Below are 22581 nucleotides of genomic sequence, written 5' to 3'. Positions count from 1 at the left end.
ATAGAAAAGTATAAGGGTTTCTTCAATCATTTGAAGAAAGCAGAATTCAGATTTGCAAAGAATAGAACCAAAAAAATATCGATTATATCAATGCTCTGTGGCAATTACAATTTGTATCTGAATCAAATAAAGGGAAAAAAAAGGGAACACAACTCTGATAGACAGATCCAACAAAGAACAATGAGAATTTGAATTTGCTAACATCTAAATCAGAATTAAGGTACACAGATCCATACAAATTGCACCAATAAAACCACCCTACACATATTTATAAGACAAAATTGTCAACTTATTTTCTTTTTTTCTTTTCTGGAAAACAAAAAAGAATCTATATATGAATTAACTAATGATACCAATGGCGGAGGGAGATCAACCGCGAGCAGCAGCCATGGCCGGGGCGGTGGCGGCGGCGACATTGGAGGCGGCGCCGTTGAGGAATGATAGGAATCCGGTGGAGGCAGAAGTGTCTTGCTCATCCAAGAACAGATCCTCCGGAACCCTAATGGCACCGTGAACGAGGACGACGGCGACTCCGACCAGGAGAGCGGAGATGAGGACGGATCCGACGGAGGTGAGGAAGACGACGAAGACGCTGAGGCCGACGAGGCCCATTAGGGTTTGGGTGTCGGAGAAAGTCCGGCCGAAGATAACGAGGGGCTGATCGGAGGGGCGGAAGAGGTAGAGGAAGAGCCAGGCGGCGAGGAGGCCGAGGAGGACGACGAGGGAGAAGGGGTGGGTGAAGAGGGAGACGGCGACGATGAGGGCGACGGCGGCGAGGTAGTTGACGCGGAAGTAGGAGTAGTTCTTGCGGACGCGGAGGGTGGCGTCGGAGAAGGACTCGGGCTTGGCGAAGGCGGAGCGGTCGGCGAGCTCGGCCCAGGGGCGGCGCTGGGAGAGGCCGTTGCGGACGGTGTCGGTGATGTGGTTGATGAAGGCGCGGAAGGCCGGGGTGGCGATCGGAGGCTGGGAGGCCTGGGACTCGATGGATCCGGCGGCGGCGGCGACGGAGGTGGTGGAGATCGGGAGGACGGGTGGGACGGTGGTTGACATTGTCGGTGGATCGGGATCTGAAATTGTATCAAGTATTTTTGTGAAGATCTGGGGGAGAGCTTTTTGGGTTTATAAGGGAATTTGTGATTGGAAAATCGAAGGAAGGTCGATGGAAATAGACGTTTTATGGTTTTGCTTTGCTTAGTGGTTACGGTTTGGCCGTCAAAACCCGGGTGAAAAGTTAAAACCCAGGCTTTTTACGGTGAATAGAAGAAGGTTTTACTCGGTTAAAAATTCGTTTACCGTGGCTGGGGGGATTGTATATGTATCTAGTGGGGTTTGAACTGAACCACAGACGGTCGTAATCGAAATGGACGGTGTAAAACCGGCGGGGAGTTAATGGAAGTCTCTTCCACACAATTTCCTTTTTTCTATTTTCTAGAAGAGTAAAATAGGGGCAAAATTATTTTAAGATCTTTATTTTGTTTTACTTTTTGAGCGAACTCATTTCCTAATTTCTAATTGTTTCGTTTAAACGTTTTCAGAGTCAACTTCTTTTACCAAAGATTGCATGATACTATATTAGTCATACAAGTTCATATCAGATGATGCAGTTAATCGACCGATGTTTTATAAAAAGAAATATCTATAATTTCGCATAAAGAACGCGATTACATTTTAGTTTGAATTTATTTTTTATTCTGATTTGGATTTCATAATGTTATTGTATTTAGGGCTGGGTTCGGTACGGTACCGGACCTTCAAGTCCGAAACCGCATACCGTACCAGAACTTGTTGGTACTCAAAATGAAGTACCACTACCGGCCACCGAAGTCGGTATACCGACTGCTCGGTATCGGTTGGTATCGGTTGGTAGCGGTTGGTTGGGCCTCCAACCGAGTTTAAGATTGGGCCAGCTTTCAGCTATGGCCCAAATGAAAATTTTAAATCCCTAACCTGTCAACAACTGAATAACTGAAAGCAAATCAAATAAGTGAAATAACATATCTGAATTTAAAGGCCCAGAGTTCATATCATCATCAGTTCATCACTTCACCACACATCAAAAACAATCAAATAACAAATCAGTTCATCTCATCATCAGTTCAACACTTCATAGTTCATATCATCACTTACAGTTCATCACTTCATCTTATCATCACTTCATAATTCATATCATCACTTACAGTTCACACAAATGAATGAATCATACAATAACAAAGCGGACAACAGTTGAAAACAAAGTATTCAAACTTTCAAAGACTCAAATTTCATCTCATCGTCACTTCATACTTGCTTGTTGTGCTCCCTGCCTCACTCAAAGAGTCAAAGTTTCTGCAAATAAATTTTAGTTGAAAAGAATAAGAAATTAAGAATGCTGGCAGTTGGCAGTTCTGCAAATTCAATCAATGAAGAAGAATTTAGGCAGTTATTGCAATTTCTAACGTTGAACAAGAAAGCTCACGATGTTGGCTGTTGCCTGCTATGCATCAGCTTGTGTAGAGCTGAGATTCGTCAATGTTGACTCCATTCCTTGATTAAAAGCATTTTCTGCAAAATAACAAAGACAAGGTTAAAAACAATATCATGACTCATAAAATACGAAACAAAGTAACAAACAATATGAGTAGCTTACCCCTCTCAACCGACCAACTGCAGTGCTCCTACGTTGCTCCAGTTCTAACTTCTAAGCCTTAATTGTAAGAATTCTTGAATTGTTGAGAACTTGAGATTGGAACACCTGAAAATTAATCAGAGCATGTTATACCAAATAAGAAAAGCAACATAGAGAACAAAGAGAACAACACATAGTCATGAAAATTCAAACAGAGAATTATCAATTTTTCAATTATGCATATATCCAATTTACCAATTATACCTTCAATTGAATATCTGTCTTGCTGGCAGGCAGAGTTCCACCATCGAGAGCCACAATTCAGAGTCCTTCAAAGTTCAACCCATTAACTTTGCCTTCTTCTCCCTCAAACTGTCATATCCTGCTCCTCCAAGCACAAAAGAAAAACCATTAAAAGTGGCAAAACCCATAACAAATTGCTAAATCTCAAGATAATACATAACATATCCAATATCGAATTCAACAATAAATTGCTAAATCTCAAGATAATACACAACAATTCAAGAAATCTTACAGGTGGTTGTCCTCCTTCGAGTTCTCCAGACTCCAGAGAGAGAGAGAGAGACTGAGGGAGTGGTCGAGAGATGGACTGACCCACTGAGGGATTAGGGATCGGATTAGGGATTAGGGTTTGCAGGTTGGACCAACTGACCAAGAGTATGAGAGGCTGAGGGTTCGAGAGAGAGAGAGACTGAGGGAGTGGTCGAGAGATCGATGGACTGAGCCACTGGGGGATTAGGGATCGGAATCATCGGATTAGGGATAAGGGTTTGCCGGTTTGGACCAAGAGTATGAGAGGCAGAGGCTGATCTCGATCGGGTTCGAGAGAGAGAGAGAGACTGAGGGAGTGGTCGAGAGATCGATGGACTGAGCCACTGAGGGATTAGGGATCGGAATCATCGGATTAGGGATAAGGGCTTGCCGGTTTGGATACTCTTGCAGGCAGAGGCTGATCTCGATCGGGTTCGAGAGAGAGAGAGACTGAGAAAGTGAGAGACGAGGTGAGTCCAGAGAGGCTGAACTCGATCGAGAATGACCGAATGAGGGATTATGGATTTAGGCCTTTAGGGTTTGGAAAATTTTCATCTAACGGTTGTTAGTAAATATGGAATAAAACAGAATAAAATCAACGGGTAGGATTGATTATAAAATAAATATTTAAAATAATTAAATATTATATTAAATATACGGTACGGTACGGTATACCGTATTTTATCAATATTCAGTACCGATACTGTACCAATTACAGTATATCGGTACGGTATAACCGTACCAAACTTTCGGTAACCAATTTCGCTGGTAACCGAACTCCTTGGTTCGGGACGGACGCGGTTGGTTGGTTTGGATCGGTTGGATTTGCCAGCCCTAATTGTATTAAGCTGCTAGAGACTATAGAGTGCTTTAATTAGTTCCTGATTTAATAATGGATTCGACATGAGTTTTTCAAATGTCGCAACTAGAGAAGTAGCTACAAACAAGCAATACTTCTGCTCTTACAGTAATGATTAATGAATCACTATCTAGAATTTTACTCCTATATATCAGTTTATATCTGATCACAGATGATACACATGAACAGTTAAGCAGAAGATAAGTTCAGCAGTCTGCTATGTTTACACACCTAATTGACTAATTGAGAGAGAAATCTGACAACTGAGAAAGCAGAAGATATTCAAGCAATTGCATCAGCTTCTTAATTATTTCTACCTATGCGAGCTTCATCAAGTGGAGTTTTCCCCCATCTACAATCAGCAAGTACATAGAATAAAAAGGTTAAACATCATGCTGTAGAAACTCCTTCACTTTACTTCTTGTGCTTTTACACAATATTTGTATGTGAGTATGTTTATTGGTTTCTACGTCATAAAAGGAGCTTGCTGATGTTCTTAAAACACATGTACATTTATCAATTCCTATCATAAGGATAATTAAGCCACAGTCAATTCATAAGCAGCTTAGATTCTAAAGTTTCAGGACATAGTAATTTGATGTAGGACAAGAATAAGAGTTGGTTCCTGATCACAACTCCCCAGTCTTATCATACTTTGAAGTTTGTTTAGTTTCACAGAGACCCTCACATCAGTGATCAGAACTATCCGACAAACAAGATGGACATTCAGATTGTACCAGTCCTTGGATAGAACACTTGTGCTCCTGCTTCTAATAGGAACTCTGCCATTCAATATAACCCTTCTGAAGCAGCTACACATGTAGTGGTGATCTCTGATCGTAGTTTTTAACATTTGGGTTCATATCATTACATTGGCTAAAAGCCTTTTCACGAAGGTCCAAATCCCTCCTTGCTACAGTAGCGCAGAGAAAATTAATCACCAGCATCTTCAATAGTAAGTGATGCCCCTGCCCGAACAAGTTAAGAAGCAACTTGATCCTGCCCATTTTTTATGGCTTCAAGCAATGTGGTGTTCCCATATCTGGTACAGCAAGTAATGCAGAAAGTTAGTCAACATTGGTAATTTGGTGTGACTGGTGTGAGTTCCTCCATATCATACATGATCCATTTGAAAGCTTTGTAGCAGAGTGTAAGAAGATCACCTGAAATCTTGACATCTCCCCCTTTTTCCATAAGAAAACGAGTAATATCCTTGTACCCTTTTGATGGAGCAACATGCTGTTAGGAAACAGATAAACATCACGAAAGCCTCACAAGCTATGATGCATGGAAACGCCAAAATGGCCTCGTTTCCCGTTTCGGAACCGGAAACGGGTTGGAAACGCCCGGAAACGCGTATCCGGGTTAGGAAACGGTTTGGAAACGTACGTATCCAATGCGGAAACGCCAGCAAGTAAATAAATAGGAAACGTGGGGGTAATACTGACTTTTTACGCTGCAAAAATTGAAAAAAAAAAAAAAAAAAAAAAAAAAAAAAACAATCAAAAGACCTAGACGACCTCAGACCCTCAAACCTCTTCAGATCGAGATAGACGCGACCTCAAAACTCAGCTAGTCTTCAGATCGAGATCGTTTCGCCCAGTTCGGTCGGACGAAGCTTCTCTTCTGATCGTTTCGCCCTCTTCGTTTCTCTTCTGATCGTTTCGCCCTCTTCGTTTCTCTTCTGCTCGCCCGTGACCCTTCCTGTTCGGTCGTTCCTCTGCTCGGAATCTTTTCTGCTCAAGACCGCTTCAGGTATGTTTGTTCTGCTCTTCTTCTCATATTTGTTCTTCAATTTCTTCAATTTGGAGCTTGGAGCTGTAGAGCTTGTTCTGATATTGTTATGCGATGTGTGTATACTATGGGATATTGTTATGCGATGTGTGTATAGTTGTATACTATGGGCTATTAACTAGTTCTGATAACGTTACACTGTATAGCAGCAACTATGGGCTACATTGTTCTTAATTTCTTATTGGTGTAACGTTGAGAATGGGGATTAGAAGCAATATTGGTTATATTGCTTTATTGTTTTGGCTGAGCTTATCTGCTAATTGGGTCTACAAGTCTAAATATTGGGTTCTTTGCATATTGGTGTAACGTTGAGAATGGGGATTAGAATATAGTAATTGAAGTGTGTATTTTTCAGGAATTATGAGCAGCGGAGGAACACCTCCTATTAGTTCTAGTGCCGGGTCTGTTAACGCCGGTGCTAGTAGTGGATCTGCTGATCCTGAAAATGAGACCATTGATGATAAAGCACCATTGTGGAAATTTGTGAAGAAGATTGAAAAAATGGCAGGTGGAGGAAGTTGGAGGTGGCGGTGCAGTTTTTGCAAATTGCACTACAACGGGTCTTATACTAGAGTTCGTGGTCATTTGTTGAAAGAAGGAACAGCGGGGATAGCAGTTTGCAACAAGGTTACTCCTCATGCATTTACTCAAATGTCTAAGTTGGTGAGAGAATGCAAGGAGAGACTAATGAATGCAGCTCCTAGACAAGTTCCTCTACCATCATCAGGACAGCAAGGGGGGAGTTCCAGCACAAGTAGCTATGGGATGAGTTATCATGCCTATAGTGAAGCACAAACAGCAAGTGATGGTGGAAAGAAGAGGAAAACAGCTGCTGGTTCAGTTGAAAAGGCCTTCCAAAACTCAGCTAGGGAGCAATGCGATAGTGAGGTTGCAAGGATGTACTACACCGGTGGCTTATCTTTCAACCTAGCTAGAAATCCACACTATCGGAACTCTTACATTCGTGCTTCTACCCTTCCAGGCTACATTCCACCAGGCTACAATGCTCTAAGGACTACACTTCTTGCAAAAGAAAAGAAAAATATTGAGCATCATTTACAGCCAATCAAGATTACATGGAAAGACAAAGGTGTGAGTCTTTGTAGTGATGGTTGGTCTGATGCACAAAGAAGACCATTGATTAATGTGATAGCAGCTTGTGAGAGTGGTCCGATGATGTTGAGGGCTATAAACTGTGAGGGGGAATTCAAGGATCATGCATTGATTGCAGACTTGATTATAGATTCCATCAAGGAAGTGGGTTGGGAAAATGTTGTGCAAGTGATTAACGACAATGCTCCTGTTTGTTCTAAGGACGGTGCCTTAATAGCAAGTAAGTATCCTACTATTTTTTGGACACCATGTGTAGTGCATACTTTGAATCTTGCTGTCAAGAATATTTGCACACCTTCATTAGTTGCAAGCAATGCGGATGTGTTTGATGCATGTTGTTGGATACAGCCAGTTTCTGAGGATGTTATGTTTATCAAGAACTTCATTATGAATCATGGAATGAGATTAGTGATGTTTAATGACCATTGCAATTTGAAGTTGCTTTCGGTTGCTCCCACAAGGTTTGCATCTACGTTAATCATGCTAAAGAGGTTTAGGCAAATCAAAAATGGTTTGCAACAGATGGTCATCAGTCCAAAGTGGGATGATTACAAAGAAGATGATGTTAGGAAGGCAGCTTCTGTGAAAGAGAAATTATTAGATGAGTTGCTGTGGGATGACATTGATTACATCATTTCTTTTACTGAGCCTATCTATGAGATGATCAGGAGAGCAGACACTGATAGACCTTCTCTTCATTTGGTGTATGAATGGTGGGATAGTATGATTGAGCAAGTGAAGAAAGCTATCTATAGGAAAGAAAGGAAGCAACCTCATCAAGAGTCTCCATTTTGGGATGCGGTGTATAAGGTTCTAATGGCTCGTTGGTCCAAGAGCAATACTTCTCTCAATTGCTTGGCACATTCATTGAATCCGAAGTAAGTATAACATTTGTTTCTCTTTTGCTTGTTTGATTAGTCTTTCATAAATTATAATGTGAATTAAACTTATTCTTATTTTATATCTAGGTATTATAGTTCGGAATGGCTTAGTGAAGATACTAATCGTGTTGCTCCCCACAAAGATTTAGAGATTACAAGGGAGAGGAAAAATTGTATCCTTAGATACTTTGCCAATGAAGATGATCGAAGGAAAGTTAACATAGAATTTGCCAATTTTTCTATGTGCATGCAAGAGTTTGGAAGTGGAGATGCTAGGAAGGATAGGTTTATTATGCAGCCTATAACATGGTGGGCTGTCCATGGAGCTTCGGCACCATCTCTCCAAGCCATAGCCTTCAAGGTTCTAGGTCAACCTTGTTCTTCTTCATGTTGTGAAAGAAATTGGAGTACTTACAATTTCATTCACTCTGTGAGGAGGAACAAGATAACACCACAAAGAGCGGAAGATTTGGTGTTTGTGCATACCAATCTTCGCCTTTTAGCTAGAAGAAGCCCAAGTTATAATGAGAGTGCAACTCAAATGTGGGATGTTGGAGGTGATGAGTTTGATTCTTTGGAAGAGACTAATGTTGGAAGGCTTGAGATTGCTAACCTTTCACTTGATGAACCACAATTAGAGGGGGTTTTGTTTGAAGATGAAGACCTTGAGGATGTTGTCCAAGTTGAATGAAGTTGATGGTTGTTGACTTGTTATTAGTGGTGTTAACCTTTTATTTCAACCTTTGGATTGATAATGTTTGATTGTCATAAACTAGTAATTTCTAATTTATTTATGTTTCATATTTTTTTTTTCTAATTATATATTATATATAATTATATATATATATATATATTTAATTGGGGTTTCCTTCACGTTTCCGTTTCCTATTACATTTAAGATTTGCCGTTTCCACGTTTCCGATCGTATCGTATCCGGAAACTCGTACCCGTTTCCGTGCTTCTTAGCTCACAAGTGTATTGCAGTTTACTGACTACAGACACGTATTAGCCATTCAGATTCATACCAAGAGGGACCTTCCAGCTTAATCAACCTTCTTTGGATCTACTCCAGCTCCAATCAAACGTTTTACTAGATAAAAACGTCCATCATATAACTCCATTTCACGCTTTCCGGTACGTGTATATATAGAGTGATATCTGATTCCAAAAGCTTATTCCGGGTGTTTAAGTTTTTTCCCTGTGAGTTGAGAAGCAAAGCCAATTACATTATCTCTTTGGATCATGGGTGGAAGTAAGAAAATGAAGACTACCACAATTTCCGAGTATATATTCCTCAAGCAGGTTGAGGTTATCCAAAGATAAGCCGGCCATCTAAGAAATATATCTCCAGGATTTCTCTAAAGGACTGTCAAACAAATTGTAAGACCCTACATAGTTGACCAACCCGAACCGCATATGGCTGGGGAATGTTGCAAAGAAAAGAAACCTCGCCAAATGAGCTATAGGTTTGCAAACGCTCAAGGAGCTCGTCATTGTCATCATCTCTTCACCCCTACCCAGCTTTTCGTGTAGAGAGTTCGGATCTATTAGGCATAATGGTTCGAGGATATATCAAAGTGCTAAGCATAGAATACATGAGTTTCCTCTAACCTTCATCTATCACAAAAAGGTAAACTAATGAATGTATTTAATAGATGCAAACAGAAACATATGCACACAGGCAAACAGAGAAGGGTATGTTTGAGCAGGGTTGCACGTATGCATAGTTTTATGCATTAATATTTATATGTCATCAAAAGGAAGGTATTAAGTCTGGACCAGAGTAACTATTAATTAGGTTGCACTGTATGCAGGTAGGCATTAGTTCAAAAGCATATAAAAAATAAAAAATTTAAAAATTAAATAATAAAAAAGGATACTAAGTTAGAAATTCAGATTAAACACTGAAAGCCATACCAGTGCACCATGGCATATAACATATAGGTGATCTACTACATTCCCCTGCTCTATTATCACTTCTGCTGGAAGAAAAAATTCCTCATTCATTCTGGTTGCCTGATAAACCAGTAGCATTTGACAGCTAACCAACATGCCAATAAAGAAGACATGCTGCAGAGCAGAGAATTACATTCCTTTGAGCAATTAGAACCTTGTAAATCTGCATGACATATTATTCTGTGTCAGGTCAAGAATAATGTTATTTAGAATTAAAGAATCAGAACTCACATATTTCAATATTCATGATTGACAGAGGGCTAAGAGCATCAAACAAGAATGAAGTCAATATTGGGCTAGTCAGCTCTTTGATCATCAAAGAAAATGGCAAGCGATAACCACATTAAGCTATGTGAATGGAGTAGAAGGTGGTAACTACAGTTGCCAGTCATGAATGATTTCAAAGGACAAAAACAATGTAGGTTGCACCTTTTGTATTTATCAAGGTTTTGCATCTCCAATAATTTATTTTCTTTTCCATATCATCACAGCCGATTGAAAGCAGGACAAGTCTTTTGGTAAGCAAAAGTTTGGAGAGAGAGAGGAAGGTTATCCTACACCTCCGTGCTAAGCAGATTTACAACCTCAACATTACTGACGTGGGACACGTACCTGTCACCATAGCCCCTAAGTATGAATTTTCTAAGAAAATTTACAGATTGCACGACCCAACGTCAGACTGCTGACAGCGGGGTGCAGGGATCGAATAGATTGTGACTCAACCGCAAACACGTTCATACCAACTGAACCAACTCACGTCGGTAAAGCAAGACAAGACTTTCATTCAACAAAACTCCGTTATTATTATTTTTTCTATAAAGCAGGGCAACTCTTTCATTGGACAAAACAATTGTGTTGAGAAAATGCCGGCCATAGATAAGGATCATCTTTTATCTTATCTTATTTTAACTATAGACACGGCCAGGTGGAGCTAGCCAGACCACTTGGGTCTTGTTTAATGCCTGAGTGGTGGAGAATGAAGATGGATGATCATTCTGTATTTAACCTAACTGAGACAAGCTCTATCTTGCCAGTTGCCATATACCTCAAGAATGTCAAGTTTGCAGTGGAGGCGGCAAGCACTGGGAACGGACTAGTGCATATCAGATGCTGCTACAACAACTAATACCGGAGGAAGATCAAACCCTATGCACACTGTTCGAGGCTGTCTAAGCAGATGATGATGATCATGGAGAAATCCGACTCCGCCAATTCCTCCAAGCCTTATACCGAAAACTGGGATCTCTTCACAGTCACAGCCGACTGGTCATCCTTGGTGGTATTGCCCAAATTAGTATATCGCCTTCAAAGGTGATAATGAAATACCTGAAATTCGCATGCCATGACATTGGGTTGGAAGGGCTGGCGCATGAGTGATGGAGTGATGGAGATGGAGATAACGACCACCATCGCCACCCCTTCCTCCCCAATGTCACTGCATGTGAACCCCGGTTAGAATATTCAAGCCCCCCCCCCCCCCCCCCCCCCCGGCATTATGGATTTTCCATTATTGCTTTTGAAGGAGATATACTTGGGCAATATCACCAATAATGACCAATCGGTTACTGTAGAGTCCAAGCTGGACGTGGCGCAGTGAAGAAGGATTGCTTCTTACTCATCTCACATATAGCTAATCGACTGATGATCTTATCAACTTACTCGGTATATGGAGAAATCTCAGTCCAGTTAAGAACAATCTCGACTCTGTTAAGTTTCATGAAAAAAAAAAAAATGTGTATACACACACACACAATTTCGCATAAGGAACGCGATTGCATTATATTCTGTAGTTTTGAATTTGATTTGACTTTGATTTGCATTTCATAATGTTATGGTACTAACTTACTATTGAATACAGAATTTAGTTCCTGATTTAACAATGGATTCAACATGAGTTTTACATTCAATATTCAGAACTTGTTGGTCATTCATGAGCCCTTGGATATGTAGTCAATGGACAGGATTAAAAGCCAAGGAGAAACAAGGCTCAATGAGAGCCAAAGAGAAATCCGAATCCCTCCTAATTACCATCAGGTCTTGGTCATTTGACCTCTTTCAACTACGGTTAGTTTGTCGGATTGGGTTCGTCGGTGACTACGGTTAGTTATCTTGTCATCGACCAACGTTAGCCATTGTGAACACCATGTAGAGCAAATAGAAACTCGCAAGGTAATCAGCTAGCATAACCATAACCATGAATTATACTAGCATAATCTTAACCGTAAAATAAAGCAGACAGAAGAATTAAAGGGCTTAAATGGAGGCAAAACAAGAATATTAACAAGGGCCAAAGACAGTGTTCCAGAACAAGGGACTTTGAAATGAAACCCCTAAAATAGATTCACACCAACTTTTTTGTTTTATCGATCAACAACAATCTATACTTGGGAGATTCAAGTTTTCAAGAGTCAAATTTGGAATCTCTATTGATAAAGTACAGCAAAATTCCACTAAAATACTATTATCATCTTCTACAGATTAGATATGCATCTAGTAAAACCAAAGAGATGTTCCATATATTAGAAATGCATCTAGTAAACCAAACCAAAGAGATATCCCAAATGACAGTAGATAGCAGATGATGCATTTGCTAGTCAAGATTTTAACCCAAGGTTTTACTAACAACATGGCCTATTTGTATAGAGAGTTTCAAGGGTCTAGACACAGATCGAGTAGAAGAAGTAAATGAAAATAACTGGAAGATATAAAGATGCTAGACAAGAAAATATGGCCGATATGCATAGAGGACAGCTAAATCTCCTGTAGAACCAGATGACACGAGAAAAAACTCCATCTACCATAACACCATTTATAAGCCAAGTGAACAAGAAGTTGTGCCAACACTGGCATACATGCATTTAAATGTTTCCAATAGGTTCTAACTGAGCACACATACAGAAAATAACAACATTCTTGTCAGTATCATATGATACCAAATCACCACTAGCAATAAAGTTCTATGATTTTCACATTTAGGACACCCTAAGCAAATCTTCTAGAAGGTAGATCCATTCCATCCAAAGTTGGAGCCCTGCAAAATGTCAAAGCATCAGAATCACTTCAAGTGGTAACACATAGCATAAATTGATAAATGAACATGAGTTTGATTCTTGAGAAAAGCTAAGCGGAACTATGCTGTTTTAGATAGTAAAGACATATTTACATGATCTAGTTCTGGTGTAAAGCATGCAAACACTGAGCATGTTCTTGACTCTGATGCGCCTAAACAAACAGGAAGAATGCAATGAGAAAAAAAGCATGCATGACAATGTGTCAATGACCCTTTCTCTGGAAACTCAGAAATGGGAGATGACTTGCCTTGGTATCATAGAACTTAAGAAAAAATCGCGACTTGGGCACAGACAACTTGGTCTCAAGGATTGAGGAAATCGCAGCACTCAACTTCTTGTTCACATCAGGGCTCAGGCCACCAATGGAGACCAACTCACCATAGGCAGCTGGCTGCTCAGTCCCTCCAAAAGCTATGGGAACTGATCCCTTCAGCACAATCATTACATACTGCATATCGACAAACACAGAGTTTACACAATGGCTCAAGACAATCAAACAAGAGCGAGAACAGCTAAAAAGCTTTAAGAAACCAACTAATGGGAGAAAATAGAATACACAGTACACCAACATCACTATAAATCTAAAGCAAAGTAAGATAGCCAATGAACTGTTACTGAGATATTTCTAGAACCAAACTCAGGACACAGTGGGTGAGGTAATGAGGCATGAGTCATTACTCTCTTCTACAACACACTACGAACCAAATGCCCATCAATTTCGTTTAAGAACCTTCTTTTCTATGGCAAGAAAAGCAAGTAATAAAGAAGTTGCATTGCCTTCCCAAAGTGTCAAAAGGCTTCAAGCAGACAAGCACTGGAGCAATATAGAACATACGGTACTTAAACACAAATACGAACCTAGAAAGTAAGATTCTCTCATCCTATATCGATGGACCTTTACACTTTCCCTAAAACAATTCAAGTCTAGAACTCGGGATAAGCTGAAATTCTATTATCTCCCTTTCCGAAGACAAAATGAGAACAAAATCTTCATCGGTTTGGTTTGAGAGAACCCTTTTCATCACAAGCAAAAACCAGCAATAAAACAAGATGCATTACCCATCTCTAACAAACCTCAATCTCTACCATTCAACACCTACTAATATTTCCCTGTTCATCTCTTCTTAAGTGTCCAAGTTAATACATCCTAGGTAGAGAAGCACAGAAACTACGCCGAACCCAAAATCCTGAACTAACAGTAAAAATTACCCAACTGGTTTCACAAATAGCTAACAAAACCCACAATATTGTTCAATAAAAAAACTAGAGAGAGAGAGAGAGTCGTACAGCCTCGGGTTTGCCGATGATCTTGGCGACGGTGGAGGTGGCTTCAGAGAGGATGGAGGAGGTGTCCACTCCTTCCAGGCTGACGTTCGCTGAAATGTTCAAACACGGCATCTTCTTCTCTTTGGCTGCTCTCTCTTTCTCTGCAATTCTCAACTACTGACTGACCCTCACTCTTGTCCCCTAGTTTTTATGTGGGAGACACTGCATATCATCAAACTTGGGCTTCAGATTACCCAAAATGCCCCTCTAGAGTCTAGAACTTTCTCAGAAATGATTTGGGCCAACAATGGACACCACTTGGGGCTAGTTTCTGGGCCAAGTGAAAGAAAGTCTCTACTCCACTCTTTTTGTCACCATTTTCTGGTTTTATTCCAGGATTCGTCTGCGTATCAATACATAAAGTAGACTATTTTGATTTATAGGTAAGAGCATCTCCAACAATGGAGTCAAAAGCCAAAGTCATATACAAAATTTGACTCCCCTAGTTTCATAACTAATCATTCAATTTTTGCATCTCCAACCATCTTTAGTCAAAAACCAAAATCATTTAATAAATTAATCATTTTAGATAATTAATTAACTATAATTAAGCCTCTATCTTCCCCTCACCACCCATGTGCAGCTGGGGGCCCACTATCTTCTATCTGAAGAAATATGGCTTTTGTTCTAGCTTCCTTAGTCATTTTAGCTCCACTTTTGACTCATAAGTCAAAATAGCTAAGAATTGGGAACGGTTGGAGATGCATGCCACAAGAGCCAAAGCCAAAATGGCTTTTGACCCTTACCGTTGGAGATGCCCTAAACTGAATTCATTCGTTGGTATACTAGTTTGAGACTATTCTACTTCTGTATCAAACTAGTCTCTACCTCTATATTGAACTAAATCTACTTGATGTATCGATACATTGATGTACTGTAGCACTTCCATTTACCTTTTTATGAAAAATATTGAAACAAAGAGACAAAGCACACCTGCATTTCAATACCTTTTTAAATTATTCTCTTTATGTAAAATACTACTATACTTACTAAATTTATTTGTGAAGTTAAGTTCATGGCTAATTTGGTGGTATCACATTCATTTAACTACAAACGCACTATGGGATACAGTTATGTTTTTAACCAAAACACATATATAGAATGTTATTTGGTGATCGAATTGGATCCGCTATTTTTCTCCTTCACATTGCAATGCCCTTGAGTTCACGTACAGATTAGGGGCAATTCACTTCCCGTTGTTTATGCGGGCAATGACTTTGGTGTGAACACAAAAGTGTAGTCAGCAGATGGTGTGGCCTACGACAATAGATTTTTTCTTCTTGTTCACGGTATTTAGCCATTTAGGTAGTACATCGTCATGACTCCTCACCTCGACAAAACACTAGACATGGAAGGACAAATTGATGGTGGGGAGTGGTGTTCTGTAAGCACTACCAATAACGATGATGTTTAATGGTGTCACATATACGCTGTGTTTGTTTCACATATTTTGGGCATTGGGAAAGGAATGTCATTCATTTCCTGTGTTTGGGAGTGACAATGGAATGGAAAATGCTTCCCAATGGAAAGGAAAAGGAGGTGGAAAATGCTTCCCCCCAACCCACCCTAGATCCACTTTCCCAATGGAAAGGAAAATAATTCATTTCATTTCCACAAACCAAACAGAGCATCTTGTATTCTTTTCACTTTGTGCGAAAACGACTGATGCAAAGCTAAAAGGAAAGACTTGCGTATTCGCACTCAAAGTATACCATGTGAACACTCGGGTGGTCCAAGTTAAACATGTCATGATTAACACTAACAGCATGTGAATGAAAGCTATAAGTCCATGTACGATTTCTATTAGTTCAGTGTCACATCTTTGGCTAATCAGTCCACTGCGAAATAAATGATACGAGTGAAAGAAACCCTTAAAGCTGAAATGGTGCGGCTCATGTCTCATTCCATGTATAACTGGCAATCTTAGAGCAAACGATCGAATGATTAGTCACATTCTTTAACTAGAATTGGGACCATTGTGAATTATTGATTCAACTTGTGTGTCATTGGTTTCGTATTCTAATTATTCGTGGAATTTTGCACCACAAGTTTGAAGCCAAGCATAAAATGCTAAAGCCACCTTTTATTTCTTTGGCCAACAAATGAGGGAAATATTAGCCATTGTACTAAACCGATCTCTTACAACAGCAATTTACATCACAGTTTGGATCCCATAGGAGTACTTACATCAACAACTTTAAGGAAAAAACGAGTCCTGGGGATGCCGAGCTTCGAGTTCTGCAGAATTATGCCGAGCGTAGCGATCAGCTCCCGCTTCACCGCCTTCGTAATGCCGCCCAAAGCCACCAACTCACCGTACGCCGCCGGTTCGCTAGTGCTCGCACCAAATGATATGGGAACTGATCCCTTGAGTAACACCATCACATGCTGCATCGCACGACATAATTAGTTAAGTCTTAAACATGAAATTAGATGATTAATTAAGTGTGTGTGAGAGTCAGCTAGGCACACATGTGAAAAGGGTTGCCACCAACTTTGGGATTAAAGCACTCAACAATATTAAGTGGGAAGATGATGTTCCATTACTATAGTGTATTTAACTCATCAAGTGGTACTTGAAACTAGTGTTTAATAAGGCACTAGTCTCCACTCCAGAGTCCAGACTATTGACAAGGGACAAAACAGCTTTCAAATAATCAAACAGGTTAGCTAGGCCTAGGCACACATAATTGAGTGTTTAATGATTTATAAATCAGTAATATATATTAGGTTTTAGATGTTTCTGGATAAACTCTTTAAAGTGTAAATTATAGTAAGAATTTAGACTTTTAAAAAGAATTTACGCGTTAATTTTAACAAAACACTTTACTTAAAAAGTAAATAATCACTTGAAAGTTTTCGAAATTCGAATGCATCAGTTTAAGCAACTATCGTCAATTAATTAAACAAACACTAGTTTACTGTCTATAAGCTTAATTGGTCAAACTATTTGTTAAGTGTTAACAAAGAGAGTTTCTTAAGAGAGAAAAATGTAAGGTGTTCGACGAATTGCATGATAAATGAAAGAAAACTAAGTAAGTAAAAACAAGTTAAGATGCAGACTTCTTTGTAACACGTCAAGAAAAGATTGATGAATCCGCCATCACCGCAACAAATAGCTCCAAGCTAGCAAGAGCAGAGCTAAACCCCACCTTCAATTATGGCCGGGGTTCCAGTGGCGCGCGGCAAAGAAGGAGAAGAAGAAGACCGAGAACCACGTACCGTAGCCTACAAAAGATTTAGCCATGCCAACCATATCCCAACTCCTCTTATTCTAATTCAGATTCATTTGCACATGACCAGCCTCATCTACAGTTGACCTTTTAACGTGGTGCCATAGAGGAATGGGTCCCCGAGTACAGCCATGTGCAAATGAATGAACAAGAAGCTCCAATCTTACATGGTTAAGAACTGAGACCTTGATTGATATGAGAAAACCGGTCCTTCTCATTTAGTTATATATTATCGACCGGATACTATTCAAACAAATTAGGTTGAGAAAAATATGGTGGTCCAAATTTACTGGAAAGAAGAAAGGCAAGGCAAGAAAATCAAAGCAGACTTTGGTTGAAGAAAGCAAAACGCAGAAAAAAAAAGACAGGAAAAAAGTGAAATTTTCCCAGAATTCTATGGCGGCTATATTTCTGCAAAAGCAATATAAACAAATGGACAATTTAGTGCGGATAGAACAACATCAACAACTACTTGTGTTGCTGAGGCAAGTCAACCTATCTTTGGGATTAAAAGCTAAGCCTCTAATTAGCTAAATTTGGCCAGAAAATCATGTTGTTTTTGGATTAATACCAACACCATACAACATGAAACTGAAAAAGATCGAGCTTAAAGTAAGTGTGTGTGTGTGAGAGAGAGAGAGAGTGCTAGCTTACGCTTTCGGGCTTTCCGGTAATGGCAGAGATGGCTTTCGTAGCTTCGGAGAAGATAGGATTAATGTCAACTCCATCTAGGTTCACGTTGGTGGAGAGGTAAAGGCAAGGCATCTTCTTCTTCTACCTTTAGTTTCGAATATCTGAGATCGGATTAGATCGGATTACAACAACTCTTGAAACTAAAAAGCACCCTTGAACCTTCGTTTAGGCTACCGTTATATATAGTGGAAGCTCAAGCTGCGTAGCTATCCCTATCCTGGGACACAGCTTGGTTAGTTAACCAACTTATATACACGTTTTCAATGATATATAGTTAATTTAGAATTTAGAGTTTACAGTCTACTTGCACAGGCAAGGAAGGAGAGAAGGAAAGAAGCCGAGGTCGGATGTGTATAATGTCGATCATATTTTCACACAAATCAGAATCAGAGAACGTAAAAACAAACATCAGTGATTTAGACACATGACTGCACATCCTCTCTCTCTCTCTTTTTTTTTTATAAAGTTTGGAATAATATTAAACCTTATCTTATCAAATTAATTATAGACATCAACTATTTTGGTCAAATAATTAAAAATACATATTTCTTTTTGTAAGAATCATTTGATTGATTTCACTTGTGACTTGTGAGCTATTATTAATTGATGAATCTCATCATTACAATTTCTTAGTGTATTATTACGGGACCACGATATATAATTGGCCTCCACATTGATATACGAAATAATGGAAAGTATCCTATATCTTTTTGTAGTTAAATAAGAAACAGATAAAACATTTAAAACATTTATACGTTTTACGATCTGAGTTAAAGTTATCGAATAAGTTCAAATACCAAGTATTATTATCATCTTCCAACATTCCTATAAAAGGGCTTCTAATTTGGTATGTGTGATCATTTAATTGGAATCATCACTGCTTCAAGAGAGTTTAGCACATCCAACATTGGTGTATTTAAGGTTGAAAACTCTTTTATCTGGAAAAAGAACCATAGTTGGTGTACAAAATGAGTTGAAATAATAATAATTTGCTTTTCATTTCTTTTATTTCTTATAAAGGATATACTATGTAAAGGTTCCGCATTCCATAACACACGTACGTAGGTCTTCTCTTAAGTTTTCTAAATCACCCCCGTCTCCTTCAAAAAAAATCGTATACTTGAGTTTTTGTTTTGGGGTTTAGTAAACACTTATTTGGTTGATTATAACAACCTTAGCTCCAACCACACTCTGACTAAGATCATAGATAATTGAAAAGCTTAAAGCTCCTGCCTCATAAATCCGCGGAACAATTAGAAATGAGAATCAAATCAAAATGAAACTAAAAGAAAAACAGACAAACCAACAATGAAATTCACAACGTAAGTGGGAAAAAATCTCGAACCGTTACCTCCAAACTAAAGTTGACACGCAGGCTAATGAATAATATATTTATTACAACTTCCTTTGCACATAAAAAAAGATCAAAACATTCGTGTAAAAAATGGCTAGGGAAAATTTTAATAACAGTGCACGAAGTTTGGCCCACTATTAATTTTCGTACACGAAGTTACACATTATGAACTTTGGTACACGAACATTTGTTCCCGATCAAAGACTTGTACACGACGTTAATGACGCCATTAGAAGGTGTGAAACGTGGCAATTTTTGAGGGGTAAATATGTCATTTCACTGTTCATCTTCTCCAAACCTCTCTCCCCTCTCTCTGCAATATCAGATTTTTTTTTCTTCTTCTTCGTACCTCAATACAAATTGTTCTTCTTCTTCGTTTGGATTCTACCATTTGTTTCCTTCTCACCCTTCTTGATCAACCCGAAATGCCAACCCATCAAATAAGGCCAAGCCAAATATAGTTCTAAACAGCCTTCCTGATCCCATAAACAAAATATAACAGTCCCTTCCTCAGGATGAGTTCCTCTCCACAAAGAACACCATAATCCTAATCCAACCCGAAACCAACCTCCCACAAATTGAAACCAAAATCAGCACCTCCCATTTCCACAGTATCAATTTCCACAGATTCATCTCTCTCAAAACTCCACAAAACTCCACAGATTCATACAAAATCTCCACCTAACCAAAACAAACCAGAAACTAAGTCCTTACTGTAGGTGAATTCGGCTGCTCCGAACCATATCCTGCACATTGCAAACACAAAAAGCAAGAGGTAACACAAATGAGAGAGAGAGAGATCCAGAACTAGAGTCACGAAATCGATTTCAAATCAGATCTGATACAAACAGAAGAAACAAATCTAAGTGAGTGGGAACGGAGTAGAGGCTTCACTCACCTTGAAAGCCATTGTGAATACCGAGAAGGAAGAGAAGAGGCACGAGCATAGAAAGTAGAACCAGGTCTAAGACTCCTACCACCAAACCTTTCCATCTCTTCTTTCCGGCGTACGCCATCTCTCTCTCTCTCTCGCTGTCGTCACCTCCTAATCTGATATCATACCACCGTAAATTTCCCCATCCACGGCGACGATTCCAACCGCAATCCACCGCAATTAGGGACGGTGGTGGGGAGAGAGGGATGATCGGAGGGCTGAGAGAGGAGGAGGGTGTAGGAAGAAGAAGAGAGAGGAGGGATTATAGAGAAGGGTTGTGCGAAGGAGAAGAGAGATGGGTTTGCGGTGAAAACCCTATTCTACCCTTCATTATATGGATAATGACATACCCACTGACGGGGTTATTGACGTCGTGTATAAAAAGTTGGTCGGGTTTATAAGTTCATGTACCAAAGTTTATAATTTGTAACTTCGTGTACGAAAATTAATAGTGGGCCAAACTTCGTGCACTGTTCCTAAAATTTTCCCAAATGGCTATACATAACGAGTTGTTTTTTTTTTTTTTTGACTTTGTCAAGGGGAACCCAAAGGCTTCCTAAGCCCAAGATAAACTCATTCGGCGCATGTGAAATGCTCTTTTGATGTCAAAGGGCTTCACCAAATTTTGAAGTGTCTATAATACCCTTTCATAACATAATTATTAAATTAAGTCAATAAAATATAAATAGATAAAAGTGTAAACTGAAATTAAAAAGAGTCAAACCACCACTATTCTATGTTAATATATATATATATATATATATATATATATCCTATCCAGAGCGGAGCTTCGCTTTGAAAATTAACGTGTGAAGTTTGAGTTTTTGGTCACTTTTCGATCGCATATCCACATCTCGACCGTTCAGTTTTTAGGTACTAATGTATAGATCGTCTCTGCAAATTTTCAGCCAAAATGATGATCGTTAAGGCATTGATAACTGCCTTAAAGCTAGTACGGTTCAGGTTGACAGATTCAGTCCGTCCATTGGTTTAAGCGAGTTAGATACCTTAACGATCATCAATTTGGCTGAAAATTTGCAGAGATGATCTATACACTAGTACCTAAAAACTGAACGGTCAAGATGTGGATATGCGACCAAAACGTGGCACAAAACTCGAACTTCACACGTTAATTTCAAAGCGGAGCTCCGCTCTGGATATATATATATATTCGTTTTAATCGACCATTTTCTCTTAACACAATGTCACCCGCAAGAAACGCGGGCATGTTGCTAGTATGGTATATCTTTCATGGTCAGAGTAAACAATCAGCAATGACTAAGCTTTTAATCGTTGTGGTCAAATAATAAATTTATACCAAGAAAAAAAGAAAAGGGGAGAAGGCAAATTTGCATTCTTTATATCACACCGGGTCGTTAGACTGTTAATGTGTTCATCTTCTGCAGGTTGTCTAAGCCACCAACATTGTTTGGTCTATTCTGGTACAATTAAACTTCATGGAACCAACATGTGTTTACTAGTAAATTAAATTATAACCCCATGCCAAGTCTTCTTCTTCTGGTCGAGGGCATTGGAGCAGTCTCTTGCTACGTACTCTCAAATTGGTCTACCTGCATTTCGCGATCTCCTCACAGCACCTCTTTTGTTGCCAACATATGGTTCTTTATGTTGGTTGTGACTCGTTGTGATTCTCTTGACTATGCAATGTTGGAGGGGTTTTTGATATAAAGTATCAAAGCTTAAGACGAGCAGAACTAGGAAGATGGACAAACTCGTTAAAGTTCGGATATCTGCTATCGGCGTTTTGGACCCAATTGTTTCGAAACTGATATTACAAGTTTTGTAAATTGAGCAGAACTTTAAAAATAGAAAGAAATAAGCAAAAACTGACCACAGATGTCAAGTTTCTTCATCCCACGAAGAGTTTCAACACCGTGTATCACGTAGCTAAAAATAAATTGGAGCCAAAAGTTATGAACCATTGAAGTTCTTACGAGATTCACAAGCACCTAGAGGGGGTGCCAAAAGTCCGAACTTTGGATCTTCAAGACTCTTTGCTCGGGGTCTATTGGAGTTTATGGTGTACCAACTCGAAACTTGTGACAAGAAGACTAGGAAAGTAGGAAGAAAGAAGCTCATTGCCTCCAAGTTTGAAGTCAATGAGAGCAATTGTTTTTAATTTTTTATACTGGTCTTCCGGCTTTGCTAGGCAAATACTTAGGTGGGGGTTTCCCCACCACGTGGCCTTA

At 39.3% G+C, this 22581-nt stretch overlaps 4 protein-coding genes and 1 long non-coding RNA gene across 5 annotated transcripts; 1 reads left to right on the top strand and 4 right to left on the bottom strand.

Moving 5' to 3' along the window:
* Positions 1 to 64: 64 nt before the first annotated feature.
* On the bottom strand, positions 65 to 1249 carry LOC133723703 (PRA1 family protein B4-like). The gene has a single exon (XM_062150583.1). The coding sequence runs from the start codon at positions 1048 to 1050 to the stop codon at positions 370 to 372; it is 681 nt and encodes a 226-aa protein (XP_062006567.1). The 5' UTR covers positions 1051 to 1249; the 3' UTR covers positions 65 to 369.
* An 842-nt stretch (positions 1250 to 2091) lies between these two features.
* LOC133720480 (uncharacterized) lies at positions 2092 to 2985 on the bottom strand. The gene is made up of 4 exons (XR_009851890.1): positions 2870 to 2985; positions 2627 to 2731; positions 2456 to 2541; positions 2092 to 2325 (listed from the first exon to the last, which is right to left on the bottom strand). It is a non-coding gene; the product is annotated as an uncharacterized LOC133720480 (long non-coding RNA).
* A 2633-nt stretch (positions 2986 to 5618) lies between these two features.
* LOC133720172 (uncharacterized) lies at positions 5619 to 8606 on the top strand. Its single transcript, XM_062146362.1, has 2 exons — positions 5619 to 7801; positions 7892 to 8606. The coding sequence occupies exons 1-2, from the start codon at positions 6171 to 6173 to the stop codon at positions 8493 to 8495; spliced, it is 2235 nt and encodes a 744-aa protein (XP_062002346.1). The 5' UTR covers positions 5619 to 6170; the 3' UTR covers positions 8496 to 8606.
* A 3927-nt stretch (positions 8607 to 12533) lies between these two features.
* LOC133722631 (uncharacterized) lies at positions 12534 to 14296 on the bottom strand. The gene is made up of 3 exons (XM_062149504.1): positions 14119 to 14296; positions 13079 to 13279; positions 12534 to 12791 (listed from the first exon to the last, which is right to left on the bottom strand). The coding sequence occupies exons 1-3, from the start codon at positions 14227 to 14229 to the stop codon at positions 12756 to 12758; spliced, it is 348 nt and encodes a 115-aa protein (XP_062005488.1). The 5' UTR covers positions 14230 to 14296; the 3' UTR covers positions 12534 to 12755.
* A 1910-nt stretch (positions 14297 to 16206) lies between these two features.
* On the bottom strand, positions 16207 to 18441 carry LOC133722702 (uncharacterized). Its single transcript, XM_062149575.1, has 2 exons — positions 18045 to 18441; positions 16207 to 16545 (listed from the first exon to the last, which is right to left on the bottom strand). Exons 1-2 carry the CDS (start codon positions 18153 to 18155, stop codon positions 16315 to 16317), a joined length of 342 nt encoding a protein of 113 aa, XP_062005559.1. The 5' UTR covers positions 18156 to 18441; the 3' UTR covers positions 16207 to 16314.
* Positions 18442 to 22581: the final 4140 nt, after the last annotated feature.

The sequence above is a fragment of the Rosa rugosa genome, chromosome 7 (genome assembly GCF_958449725.1).
Source record: "Rosa rugosa chromosome 7, drRosRugo1.1, whole genome shotgun sequence".
Lineage (NCBI taxonomy): Eukaryota > Viridiplantae > Streptophyta > Magnoliopsida > Rosales > Rosaceae > Rosa > Rosa rugosa.
The sequence above is the reverse complement of the archived record's forward strand: the minus strand, read 5'-3'. Positions and strand labels throughout refer to the sequence as shown.

Excerpts from the sequence above, each read along its gene's own strand:
- LOC133723703 (XM_062150583.1), bottom strand. The coding sequence starts at position 1,050 with ATGTCAACCACCGTCCCACCCGTCCTCCCGATCTCCACCACCTCCGTC.
- LOC133720172 (XM_062146362.1), top strand. The coding sequence starts at position 6,171 with ATGAGCAGCGGAGGAACACCTCCTATTAGTTCTAGTGCCGGGTCTGTT. Across the intron at positions 7,802-7,891 it reads GCACATTCATTGAATCCGAA|GTATTATAGTTCGGAATGGC; the intron begins GTAAGTATAACA and ends TTTTATATCTAG.
- LOC133722631 (XM_062149504.1), bottom strand. The coding sequence starts at position 14,229 with ATGCCGTGTTTGAACATTTCAGCGAACGTCAGCCTGGAAGGAGTGGAC. Across the intron at positions 13,280-14,118 it reads TCATCGGCAAACCCGAGGCT|TATGTAATGATTGTGCTGAA; the intron begins GTACGACTCTCT and ends GTCGATATGCAG. Across the intron at positions 12,792-13,078 it reads TTAAGTTCTATGATACCAAG|GGCTCCAACTTTGGATGGAA; the intron begins GCAAGTCATCTC and ends GACATTTTGCAG.
- LOC133722702 (XM_062149575.1), bottom strand. The coding sequence starts at position 18,155 with ATGCCTTGCCTTTACCTCTCCACCAACGTGAACCTAGATGGAGTTGAC. Across the intron at positions 16,546-18,044 it reads TTACCGGAAAGCCCGAAAGC|CATGTGATGGTGTTACTCAA; the intron begins GTAAGCTAGCAC and ends CGTGCGATGCAG.